General features: G+C 35.2%; 1 protein-coding gene across 1 annotated transcript in view; it reads left to right on the forward strand.

Moving 5' to 3' along the window:
• Positions 1-13654, forward strand: part of LOC127847978 (sushi, von Willebrand factor type A, EGF and pentraxin domain-containing protein 1-like) — an 88120-nt gene that overhangs the window by 18740 nt on the left and 55726 nt on the right. The window contains exons 2-7 of the mRNA XM_052380232.1: positions 279-333; positions 3426-3507; positions 7536-7624; positions 9130-9306; positions 9609-9710; positions 10243-10367. Coding sequence (XP_052236192.1) covers positions 279-333; positions 3426-3507; positions 7536-7624; positions 9130-9306; positions 9609-9710; positions 10243-10367 — 630 coding nt within the window. The remainder of the gene's footprint in view (positions 1-278; positions 334-3425; positions 3508-7535; positions 7625-9129; positions 9307-9608; positions 9711-10242; positions 10368-13654) is intronic.

Raw genomic sequence — 13654 nt, forward strand, 5'->3', positions numbered from 1 at the left:
GAAGAGCAAACTTGATAAAATGTTTCACATATATTCTTGTCTGCGGATATGTTAAACAAAATCTTGACATACATTAATTTAAGCGGTCATCTCTAATTGGTTATTGGCGATAATGATGCTATGCTCGGAACCAGTCAAATATCTGCGCGGAGGTTTACATTAATTACGTATGTTTTCATATTAAAACTAATAAAGGACGTAATCTTTGTTTTCGTTATACTAATGTAAATAAAAAAAATGTGTCGTTTATGAAATGTATGCTATTTGTTAAATTTCAGGTTAAAGCACAGGTCATAGAAACTTTAGGAGAGCTGAATTTCTCGTGTCCTGAAGGTAAGTGAGTTCAAGATCATTTATAATTCAACCATAGGCTATATATTATATTTCATATATGATTTTTTGTGTGCCGGGTCCCTATGAATTCAACGCTTGAAAGCCACACCAGACAGTGGACTTATATTGAATGTTCATCGTATAATTTTGTAATGACAGTTGCATAGTAAGTTGTCCATCTTATCAATGGTATTATATATTTTTTTAGAATAATAAGTAACCTATTTTAAACATACCGCAACCATTTGAATAAACAGATATGCATTTAATACCTTGGTTTATTTTTAAACCCGATATATATAAAGTAACCCAGGTGAAGTTAACGTCAAATAGGTCAAAGTATGGACACGCTATGTACAGCAAAGTAACCGTACCAAACAAAGTTGAATTTAACCGCCGTTTAAAGTAACCTAAATATAATCCCATAATGCTTTTATATGACGTTCATTCAGGGCGTTATGTGTCAGACGACGAATTGGTCAACGAGTAAAATTTTTAGGTTTTTAAATCATCAAAAGATGCATATAATGGGTATTTTAGAGCATGGTAGATGTTCAGCATTACTGTTTCTTCACAAATATCATTACTCAAACGAAAATTTGCGAATCTGAAACATAGGCGCTCGACGTCAATGACAATGTTTTTATTATGCCCCCCTTCGAAGAAGAGGGGGTATATTGCTTTGCTCATGTCGGTCTGTCGGTCGGTCGGTCTGTCCGTCCACCAGGTGGTTGTCAGACGATAACTCAAGAATGCTTGGGCCTAGGATCATGAAACTTCATAGGTACATTGATCATGACTCGCAGATGACCCCTATTGATTTTGAGGTCACTAGGTCAAAGGTCAAGGTCACGGTGACCCGAAATAGTAAAATGGTTTTTGAATGATAACTCAAGAACACATACGCCTAGGATCATGAAACTTCATGGGTAGATTGATCATGACTCGAAGATGACCCCTATTGATTTTGAGGTCACTAGGTCAAAGGTCACGGTGACCCGAAATAGTAAAATGGTTTCTTGATGATAACTCAAGAATGCATATGCCTAGGATCATGAAACTTCATTGGTAGATTGATCATGACTCGCAGATGACCCCTATTGATTTTGAGGTCACTAGGTCAAAGGTCAAGGTCACGGTGACCCGAAATAGTAAAATGGTTTTCGGATGATAACTCAAGAACGCATATGCCAAAGATCATGAAACTTGATAGGTAGATTGATCATGACTCGCAGATGACCCCTATTGATTTTGAGGTCACAAGGTCAAAGGTCAAGGTCACGGTGACCCGAAATAGTAAAATGGTGTCCGGATGATAACTCAAGAATGCTTATGGCTATGAGCATGAAACTTCATAGGTACATTGATCATGACTGGCAGATGACCCCTATTGATTTTCAGGTCACCAGGTCAAAGGTCAAGGTCACAGTGACAAAAAACATATTCACACAATGGCTCTCACTACAACGGAGAGCCCATATGGGGGGCATGCATGTTTTACAAACAGCCCTTGTTTATTTATTTTTTAGTAATTTAGTTACCCGTTATTTATTATAATGCAAACTCATATCCTCGATTACCGTAAATTCGCGACCTTAACATTTAATGTCAATATTAAAATAATAACGCATAAAAAACAACGAAAACAAACATTAAACTTTTAAAATAAATTCATTCTTCGTTAATTTGTTCCATTGTGATTTCCAAACAATGTTTTTAAAGCTCTTAAATGTCAATATTGTTGACATAAGTATAAAGCGTCAGCCATTTTTTTTTACTACCCTTGATTCGCGGGTTTGACGTCATACAAACATTCACAGCAATGTCGAGTAATTAGGCCAAGCTAACTTATTTTTAACAGTTTAAATTGGTTTCTGGTGCAAATGAAACATTTAACAAAGAAGTCAAACACGAAATAACAATAAAATATTAACATATGAACGGCGTGAAATGCATAGAAAATGGGAGCAGTTCACATAACAACTGTGTCTGGGTGGATTTTTTCAAAGACCCTGTCACGTGATGTATTTTTAGGAAATCTGTATAATTTTGTGGCTCTAAGAACGGACATATTCTTCTCCTTAACAGCTTTGTAAGCATTTAACAAGGAAGTCGGTGAATAAAGCTTATACTTCTTGCGACAATGCTTAGGGATGGCTTTAAAAAGACAAAAAATAACTAGAAATTAGCTTAATTGTCATGGTCTAAGAAACACACAATAAATCATGTGTTGGAATTACTCATGTTTTCGAAGCGAACATTTCCATATATGGCAATGCTACTACAACAGCAAACGACAACAAAAAATCGTGATATCTGATTTTTACTTAATATTTATGAAATGCGATGGACGGGTATTATTGGTGTTAAGAAAATATGGTATTTCTGCTAATTGATTCTACTTCACGCTTTTAACTTGTTTAAAACGCATTATTTTTCACAAATCTTCAATCGTTCCAATCGAGTTAACATTCATTTGCATATCTCCACGATCACGCATGCGCAGAAACAAATATTGGTACTGGTTACGTGATGAAAACAAAATCCGAGAATCTAGGTTAGTCGCGAATTTAGGTGAGTCGACGATACTAAATTAATAAAAATCTTCCGACAAAACGTCTTCTTAAAAAAAAGATAGTTCGACTATGAACATAAATATTGTAAATATTTATCTATCTCTATCTCTGTATACTGCCAACCGCTCTTGCATTTTGTCACACTGTTTGAAATGGCTAATTTTGACAAAAAAATTCGAGCATTATAGGCAGAGTGACATTATCGAGTCCGTTTCCTGGGAAGAACCAGTACTAGGTGTCTATGTAGGAGATAATGAGAACGCTCCCCGAGTGGGTTTCGAACCCACGAACTCCCGATCGCTAGGCAAACACCTTATCCACTACACCACCGCGATCTGTTTATGTACATAGTCGAACTATTGTTTGTTTAAGGAAACGTTTTGTGGTAATATTTTTATTAATTTAGTATGTGTATGCATTATCATAAACAACGGGTAACTAAAAAATAAATAAATAATAAAAAAACAACATTGACATTCAGCGCCTATGTTCGAATTTACATGTTTGTTTGTGCAGGATGGAGTATACACAAGGCAAACTGCTACATGAAAGTGGATGTGGATGAGACCCATAAAGAAGCAAAAGCTGTTTGTACCAGGTATGGAGCGTTTTAGATACAACAATACACTGCATATTCAGTGATTCATTTTGCCGTGCATTCCGCGTGCCAGCAGGGCTCGAAATTAACACTCGCACACTGGCAAAATGCGAGTGAAAAATACTGATTGCGAGTAAAGTTTTAAGCCACTAGTATATTTTTGCGAGTAAAGAAATATTGGAAAAAACCTAGTAATATAAATGCACTCAACGTCATGAACGCTAAACCGTAGGTTAATTTATAGAACGTCTGAATACCTGTATGCGGAAGCGCGCACCTTGTATGTAGACTGGTATACTTATAGTACAGATACGCGGATAGTGTTGGTACAAAGAACGTGAAACAGTCGACTATTCACATTTGTTCATTGAACTTGAAAAGACATGGCGTCGAAGCCAAACATAATTAGTTTCTTTTTGCCTACAGACGGAAATAAAAATACGAAAGCTAAAGCAAAGTTAACCGTTGATTTGTATTTTGGTGACATCGCACTCAACACACGACCATAGCTGATTTTTTTCAATATTTGAAAACCCATTAAAAATATCCCAAACTGACACTTAAACTTTGTTTTCTGAGTGACACGACACACTTATATTTGAAAACAATACCCTTATTGTCCAAGGAACTGATATCTTTGTATGATTGCAGAAATAAAATGTGTATGTTAAGTACTTTTTAATTTGTTTTAATAGTACTAAATTAATGTCCAAACGTTTTTATGTTTCCTGCCAAATTTACGAGACTGTTTTTGATTTTGCGAGTTGGTATTAAAGCTGCTCGCAATGTTTTGCAAGTAGAAAAAAATTAAATTTCGAGCCCTGGTCAGACGCATGTTTTTTTCTGGGGACGCATCATCTCAAACATGTGCGTTCTCAGGACGCATTGTTTAAAAACTCCGATTTTCAACATCGTCAATGTTGTACATGATACCCAGTACGATTCGTGGATATAATCAAAACACATGTCAACACCGTTTTGAAAAGTAGAAAGGGAGTCACATTACTACATTGGGATTGTATTTTGATTGGTTGAAATATATCAATTATCCAATCAGTTATGGCGTATTGTTAAAAGTTCGTTGGACAATTAATTGGCTGTCCCGGATGGTAAACAAAGAAAATGCTACCGAAAAAGGTTTTCGAAATTGATCCTCAACAAATTAAACTCGCTGTGTAGATATTTATCGATAACGCAGCATCGATGTAAACCATTCGGTTTAAATATGAAGAATAAACGGCGGAAAACACAGTTTGCTTTCGTCTGTTGTGAGCGCAGACAGTTATTATTTATATTGTAAAGCGATGTTATTATACTTTTCTGGATTTATTGAGCAGTGTTTTTTTTTTCTAAAGTGACAATTAAAATTTGCAAGTTCTGAAATAAATAGCATATTTTATTTTTATACGGTACATACATAATAGTGATACAGATCGTACAGTATTACAGTATTGCGTCCTTTGTTACGTAGAATGTAAGTACATATAACAACACAGACATCTGCTGCTTATACTGCAGGATGTGAGAGGGTATTTTCTATACAGAATAAGGTCTTGACCGCATTCAGGAACAGGTTTACTGTAGGGAAACAAGACACACTCATAAGAGTGAAGTTGTGCAATTTTTCCCGGAATGAATTTGTGGAAAAAGCTCTCCCTGTTTGGAGAAAAAACAAGGTGAGAAGGCTATACACCTTTAATACAGTATGAGTGTTGTTACACTTAATCTGTATTGAAGTTGTAAACCTTTTGACCAAATGAGAAATTGCATTTTGTCACACTGTTTGAAATGGCTAATTTTGACCAAAAAAATATAAACACTAGTCATCCAATTTATTAAAAGTCTAGTCAGTCCAAATTGTTAAAGATGTTAAAAGTTCTCTGTTTAAGATGTTATATGTTTCACTGTTTGTTATTAAAAGGAAAGCAAATAAAGATTTTACATGCTATAAACCTATTTCTGTTTTGAGCTGAAAAATTGCATAAAAGAGCCCCTGGCTAAGGTGTATCATGTTAAGAAGATTATTTGTAACAAATTTACAAAGACACAATCTGGAACCTATTGTTTTCAGTTTGGACCCATTGTTTCAAAATATGCAAGTCCCAGGGACTCATTGATGTAGATTTCAAAATGAATCACTGATATTCGTTATCCTGGGATGGCAGGATTCATTAAGCGAGATTACAATATATCTGGATCACTATATATTACTGGGCCGTACGCAGGATATTTTGAATGGGGAGGCCTAAGCGGGGAGGTTGTGGGAGGGCCTCCCCTTGCGATTTTTTTTTTATTTGGCACTTTTTTAGGTGAATTTTAATGCTTTAAAGTACTTATTTTGTGATATAAATTTATGGAATATAACAAGTAAATCATCACCTTTATGAAGTCTAAAGCTTTAAAAATTGGTGTGAAATTCACACCAATGTTTAAAGCTTTAGATTTCAGAAATGTATGATGTTTGATGAAGAACGAAAGCAAACTTTGAAAATCAAATTTCTTTATTAAGAAATGTATAATAAAGTATGACTGACATATAACCATAATAGTATTTTCTCTTCTAATTCAAACCTTCTCTAAAGTGTCAAAATAATTCCTAATAAAATTGTTATTATTTACTACATATATTCACTTTCACCATCATCAACACAGATAAACCATCAAAGTCATCTCAACTCCGACATTTTATTGGTCTTAGAAATTTTCTCTATAATAACCGTTTTCTGGAGGTTTTTTACGCAACGCTTTCAGATATTAAGCAGATTTATTGTATGTGAGTCTACCTACATGACCTACAGATGAAGTGCATGTATCGTTCCGGGCCAATAATGTTTGGCAAAGTTATGGGCCTTGGATAGAAAATAATTCTCTAAAATAACGCTCGATCGGTCCCGAGGTACATTTAAGTATACTTAAGAATACTCGGAGTACATTTAAATATTACCCGAGCCTACAATGACCAATAGAGTTATAATTACCGTTTTCAGGATTTTTTTTTTACACAACTCTTTCAAATATAGAGCTGATTTTGATGCTCCCGGTAGGATGGCATATAGCAGTCAGAATGTCCGTCTGTCTGGCATTTTTTTCCGTACTTTTTTTTCAAATAGTTTTAAGATATTGACCTGCTATTTGGTGTGTGAGTCTACTTAAATGAATTACAGATGAAGTATCAGTTTTGTTCCGGTCCATTTATTTTTTACGAAGTTATGGGCCTTGAACTTAGACTAACTCCATATCAACTCTCTAATTGCTTCTAACATTATTTGTTTTTATAACAAATTATTAACGTCCGCAATTTCCGCACTATGACCTCCTGTTTCAATTGCTTCCATTTGCTGCTTCTCTTTCCTTTGCCAATCAAAAGACCTGTTAAATCAACCATCAATAGAATAACAGGGGGTAATTGACTGATTGGGGATGTGTGTACCCCCATAAGAAAACATTGCCTAGGGGCTTATCTCCACTGGGGAGTAAATTATTGCTAATCCCTTTGTTTAACAGGGACAATAAAACAAGTCTGCTCTTTTGTATTGAGTGAAAGTGTAGTGTGGGCCCTTTCTTGAAAGAAAAATTTGCAGTAGGCCCATTATTTAAAAAATCATAACTCGACAGCCAGCTGGGGGGGGCCGGGCCCCTGGGCCCACCCCCTGTGTACGGGCCTTGCAGATGTACATATTTATATGTATTCGAATTTGATATTTTGGGCAAATAGCCGGACAGCCTGGGTACATTTTTTTGCTAAAAAATGAAATGTTTGGCAGGTCCAATCATGCATGAAGTCACCTATAGTCTCAGATGGACCTGTCATGAAACACACAACATAATTAGTGGAATGTTATCATCTATCAGGAGGGTTCATCTGAGATAGGTGTATGAATTTTGTGTTGCATTTTATATTATGCTTTATGTACTAATCTATGTCTACTATATTTTTATTAATATTTTTGAATCTATCTAGTGGTATAAATGTGTACACACTGAAACTCAGAATAGTAATGAAAATTCAATATTTATGTTGATTGCAGGCAGGGTTCAGATTTGTTTATGCTAAACAACGATATCGAGTATGACGAGGCTGTACACAAACTATTCCCCACCAAGAATATCTGGATTGGTATGTTTTGTAATTACTCCTGTTTTTATAATAAAAAAATAAACAAACAAATGATACCAAACTGAATTTTACAAAGCAAAAAAGATATATCACATAAAATTGCAAAACTCTAAACCTAACTGAGACGATTGTGTCAGTTGTTTTCTTCAAATATATGTTGAAACAGCAACAATTAAAGGAAAAAGTCCTATTGACCAAATTCAGACAACAATAAAATACCCCGCTGACATGCCTGAGAACTGTTTGACCTGCTATATAAACTTTTTTTTTGTGTTTTCGTTTTTTTGTTATTTTGTTTTCCTGAAAACTCTTAATTGCAAAATACAAGATTGAGAAAAATTTCTTGCAATTATCGCTATATTTAATTAAGTCAAAGCCCACTTTCTCCATTATTATATACAAAGCACTGTATGTTTGTTATTGTTTTTTTGTCCAGAAAATTGTTAATTGTAAAATAAAAAATCTTTTCAGAAGAATTGTTTGCTATCATAAATGCTTTATTAAGTCATGACCCACTTTCGTGGCAATATGGATCTAATCTGACCAATCTCAAGCTAGATATGTTTCCACATAAAGCAGGAGTGTCATCCAATTAGTATTTCGATATGTCAACTGCATGTATTTCACTGGCAAAATGAAGTGCATCGAGTAGTGAAAATTCCATGTTAGAACAAAATAATTACCGTATGTTTTGAGCTCAAAAGGCATTTGCATCTGCTTGTTTAGTGAACGGTCATGTTTATGTTTATCACTGTTGCTTATTTGTTTCATTGTTAATTTTGTATACCCATCACCCCATGACTTTCTTTTGAGGGGGGAGGGGTGTAGTAAGTGTTGGCTTTTAGTCCGTCTTACCGTCTGTCCTTCTGACTTCCGTCAGCCAGCCCTTCTGTTTGTGGCCTATGTATTAGAAATTTTGGTATTTTCTAGCACCAACACTGATATCTACACGTCTGTGATACTTTCACAGTTGTTGCTTATGACCGTTTCCTATCCACCAATATCCTCTAAACTCACTTTAATCTTGTAACCTTGCCCTTACCCAGTAATTGGACTTAATTGAGAATATATTTTGTGTGCTTTAAACTTGATTTTACTTTTTTGTTTGGCTGCGAAACATTTGTTGTTGTTAAATCCACTCAACATCTCAGAACCTTAACAATTACCTCATTTTGAGTCTACTAGCACAGTTGTTGCTTATTACATTTCGCTTTCCACCCACATCCCCTTTATGTTGACATTGAAGTTGGAGTTGAATATACAGCACCAACCTGGAAAATGGGTAGATGTAAAACACTTTTTTTTAGATGTTTCAATATTCCTAAACAATTTGCAAATACCAAGTTAACTTAATCAGTTATTACTGACCATTTGACTTGTAGACCTGGCCGAAAGTGAGACATATTTTACTTTATAGTTATATCTATGTATAAGCTTCATTTAGTATGTTATGTTTAAATATCCAAGGTGCCAAACTTAAGTTGTGTTTTGCAATAATGTTTCAGCCTACAAAACAAATGATACGTCTCTGGACTTCATCAAGCGTTGGGCTAACTTTGAGCCTGTTGTTATACCTGATCAGCCAGGCTGCATCGTGCTAGATCCTATTGCTTCAAAAACACGTGTGGCTGACTGTGATGAGAGACACGCCTTTGTGTGCAAGAGACGCGCTTGCCTCCAAGGTAGGTTAACAACTATTATAGCGTTTTATTAGAACTTGAAAACTGGAAAATAATATCACTTAAAATTGCCAACAAAAAATTTACAAGATGAAACTTTACATTCATGCAAATGGTTGACAGTTTATATTCTTAAAAGAAATTGCTATTTTGAAAATGTCACTAGCATTTAATGGTTTCAGTATGTTTAATTTTGTGAAAATAAAGGCAAATGATGTTATTGAAATGTTCTTATGAATAAATACTCCAAATAGTTTTGCAGTTCATAACTGTTTGACTTATACAAGTATTTGTATGACTTACAGGCTATGTGTCATGTGACAAAGCCACTAAGTGTATACCCATGGAGCGCATGTGCGATGGAAACATGGACTGTGACGACACGTCAGATGAGTTCTTTAATTGTTGTATGTATATAGGATTCAATACCTTCTATTTTTGCAACACAATTTCCATTTTCATGGAAAGACATATCTTATATAACCAATACTTAAAAGAATTATTTATAACAAATCGACATATATCTGTTTTTGGTTTAAATAAGGTATCAAATGCACCAAAAGGACAGTTTTATTTAGTATTGCAGTGACTCATTTGATAGTTTGTGTTTTATTGATCGTATTTGCTTGGCAATTCAACAGTGTTTTATGATTCTGATGCATTTGCTAAGTTGGGCATGATCTAATAGCAGATTATTGTTACTATTCACCACTCAAAATCAATGGGCAACAAGATTGTCCATTAAATTATATAAAAAAGCTTTCTCAACAATACTAGATGGCAGAGATGGTTGACAACATTTGACTGTCATATTTTAGTGTTTTGTTTCATTCAATTGATAATGTTGCCTCTAAGCTTTGAAATGGCGGGGGGGGGGGGGGATATTGATTTATTCCTCAAAAAGTCATGAAATTAAATAAGGATAACTCTAAATTTTAGCTCCCAAAGGATATCATTCTATCCATGTGAATGGACCCAGCAGTTTAAACACCGGAACACTGACAGCTGGTAACCAGATAACATGGAACCTGGTGGCACCCATTGGTAGAAGAATCAGGATTTTTGTAAGATGATTTCACTTGAATACATCTACCTTTCATATAAAAATGGATGATAGTCTAGAATTACTTTTAGACCTATTTGTGTTGCATACAATATAATTTTCGAAATGCTTAACTTGCCATTATAAACATTATTCGGAACATGTGAGCTGTACAAAACTTGATGTTTTCTACATAATTAATGTATGTGTTCAATTAATATTAAACACGTACATTCTGAGTCAATTATCCACCAATATTCACTGACTATTTGCTGTGTGACGTAATTGTTTAACATGATTTTATATTTGCAAAAAGAAATATTAATTGATTTGCTCATAGAACCAGAATATCTAAGATTGATAAACATTGATTTGTTACTTTTCTTGGGAAAAAAAGAACATGCATTTTTGTGAAGTATATTATTAAGTTTTAAACATCTCCATGTCTTTTTATCCCTGCTGAATTTTTTTTTTTGGGGGGGGGGGATATAGTTATTGGTCCGGTCCGTCTGTCCGTCTGTGCATGTGTCCGTCCTTCCGTCCGAAACTTTGTCCAGATCATAAACCAATTGATTTACTTTAAACTTAGAATATAAACAGATGGCAACTAGAAGACGTGCATTGACCAAGAACCATAACTCTATCTACCTTAGTTTTTGAATTATCTCCCTTTATAATTTCAAAGTGAATTTTTGTCCGTAGCATAACTCTAAAACTACTGAAGGGATTGTCTTGAAACTTGAAATATATACAGATGGCAAGTAAGAGAAGTGCAGTGACTAAGAACCATAACTCTATCTACCTTAGTTTTTGAATTCTCTCCCTTTATTTAATTTTGAAGTAAAGTTTTGTCCGGAGCATAACTCTAAATCTACTAAAGGTATTTTCTTGAAACTTAAAATATATACAGATGGCAAGTAGGTGAAGTGCAGTGACTAAGAACCATAACTCTATCTACCTTAGTTTTTGAATTATCTCCCTTTATTTAATTTCAAAGTATTTTTTTTTCCGAAGCATAACTCTAAATCTACTGATAAGGGATTTACTTGAAACTTGAAATATAATCAGATGGCAAGCAGGAGAAGTGCAGTGACTACAAACCATAACTCTATCTACCTTAGTTTTTTTTAAACATTTCCCTTTATTTAATTTCAAAGTAAATTTTTGTCCAGAGCATAACTCTAAATCTACTGAAGGGATTTACTTGAAACTAGAAATATAAACAGATGGCAACTAGGAGAAGTGCAGTGAACATGAACCATAACTCATTTTGGCCAAAGTTTTTGAATTGCTTCCCTTTATTTTTATGCCCCCATTCGAAGAAGAGGGGGTATATTGCTTTGCACATGTCGGTCGGTCTGTCGGTCGGTCCGTCCACAAGGTGGTTTCCGGATGATAACTCAAGAACGCTTAGGCCTAGGATCATGAAAATTCATAGGTACATTGATCATGACTCGCAGATGACCCCTATTGATTATGAGGTCACTAGGTCAAAGGTCAAGGTCACAGTGACCCGAAATAGTAAAATGGTTTTCGAATGATAACTCAAAAACGCTTAGGCCTAGGATCATGAAACTTGATAGGTAGATTGATCATTCACAAATGACCCCTATTGATTTTCAGGTCACTAAGACAAAGGTCAAGGTCACAGTGACCCAAAATAGTAAAATGGTTTCCGGATGATAACTCAAGAACGCTTAGGCCTAGGATCATGAAACTTGATAGGTAGATTGATCATGACTTGCTGATGACTCCAATTGATTTTCAGGTCACTAGGTCAAAGGTCAAGGTCACAGTGACCCGAAATAGTAAAATGGTTTCCGGATGATAACTCAAGAACGCTTATGCCTAGGATCATGAAACTTCGTAGGTAGATTGATAATGGCTGGCAGATGACCCCTATTGATTTTCAGGTCACTAGGTCAAAGGTCAAGGTCACGGTGACCCAAAATGGTAAAATGGTTTCCGGATGATTACTCAAGAACGCTTATGCCTAGGATCATGAAACTTCATAGGTACATTGATCATGACTTGCAGATGACCCCTATTGATTTTCAGGTTACTAGGTCAAAAGTCAAGGTCACGGTGACCCGAAATAGTACAATGGTTTCCGGATGATAACTCAAGAACGCTTATGCCTAGGATCATGAAACTTGATAGGTAGATTGATCATGACTCACAGTTGACCCCTATTGATTTTCAGGTCACTATATCAAAGGTCTAGGTCACAGTGACCTGAAATAGTAAAATGGTTTCTGGATGATAACTCAAGGACGCTAATGGCTACGATCATGAAACTTCATAGGCACATTGATCATGACTCGCAGATGACCCCTATTGATTTTGAGGTCACTAGGTCAAAGGTCAAGGTCATGGTGACCCGAAATAGTAAAATTGTTTCCGGATGATAACTCAAGAACTCTTATGCCTAGGATCATGAAACTTCATAGGTACATTGATCATGACCCGCAGATGACCTCTATCGATTTTTAGGTCACTGGGTCAAAGGTCAAGTTCACGGTGACCCGAAATAATAAAATGGTTTCTGGATGATAACTGAAGAACGCTTATTCCTAGGATCATGAAACTTGATAGGTAGATTGATCATGACTAGCAGATGACCCCTATTGATTTTCAGGTCACTAAGTTAAAGGTCAAGCTCAAGGTGACCCGAAATAGTAAAATGGTTTCCAGATGATAACTCAAGAACGCTTATGGCGAGGATCATGAAACACAACAAAAGAGAGTACCTTTTAGGTGTTAATTGGTTTTGATCAAATTAAAATACAATAAAAACATGTCCAAAGTCGATTTAATGAAACAATTATTATATGAATAATAAACCACATATAAACCAAAGGCATGTCAAACTGTTTTTAGCCTCAACTACTCTACAAATCCGTGGTCTTGAAAAGTTAGGGTGACATCCAATCAAGTTTGACTTACTAGTAATTGCACACACCCATTTACACTACTTTGGATGACTTCAATTTCTGTTAATTAGCCCATTTCTTAAGTTCTAAAACAACACCTATTGTTAAAATATTTTCTCTAAGCTGAGGTGATTGATTTCCAGGTTCAATTAAATTAATGTCTTTCACACCTATTACTTGATAGAAAGGCCCATGATTATTACCACCATCCATTCTTGTTGTCTGAAATAACACAAAACATAATGCTACAATCTATCAACAACAAATTAGCACATGTCCGAATTTTAAATTATCCGAAATATAGTACAGTACAGCCAAGGTGGAACAAACATTATCCGCGGCTACGCCACGGCAAGATTATTTGTACGCGGCGGCG

The sequence above is a fragment of the Dreissena polymorpha genome, chromosome 10 (genome assembly GCF_020536995.1).
Source record: "Dreissena polymorpha isolate Duluth1 chromosome 10, UMN_Dpol_1.0, whole genome shotgun sequence".
NCBI lineage: Eukaryota > Metazoa > Mollusca > Bivalvia > Myida > Dreissenidae > Dreissena > Dreissena polymorpha.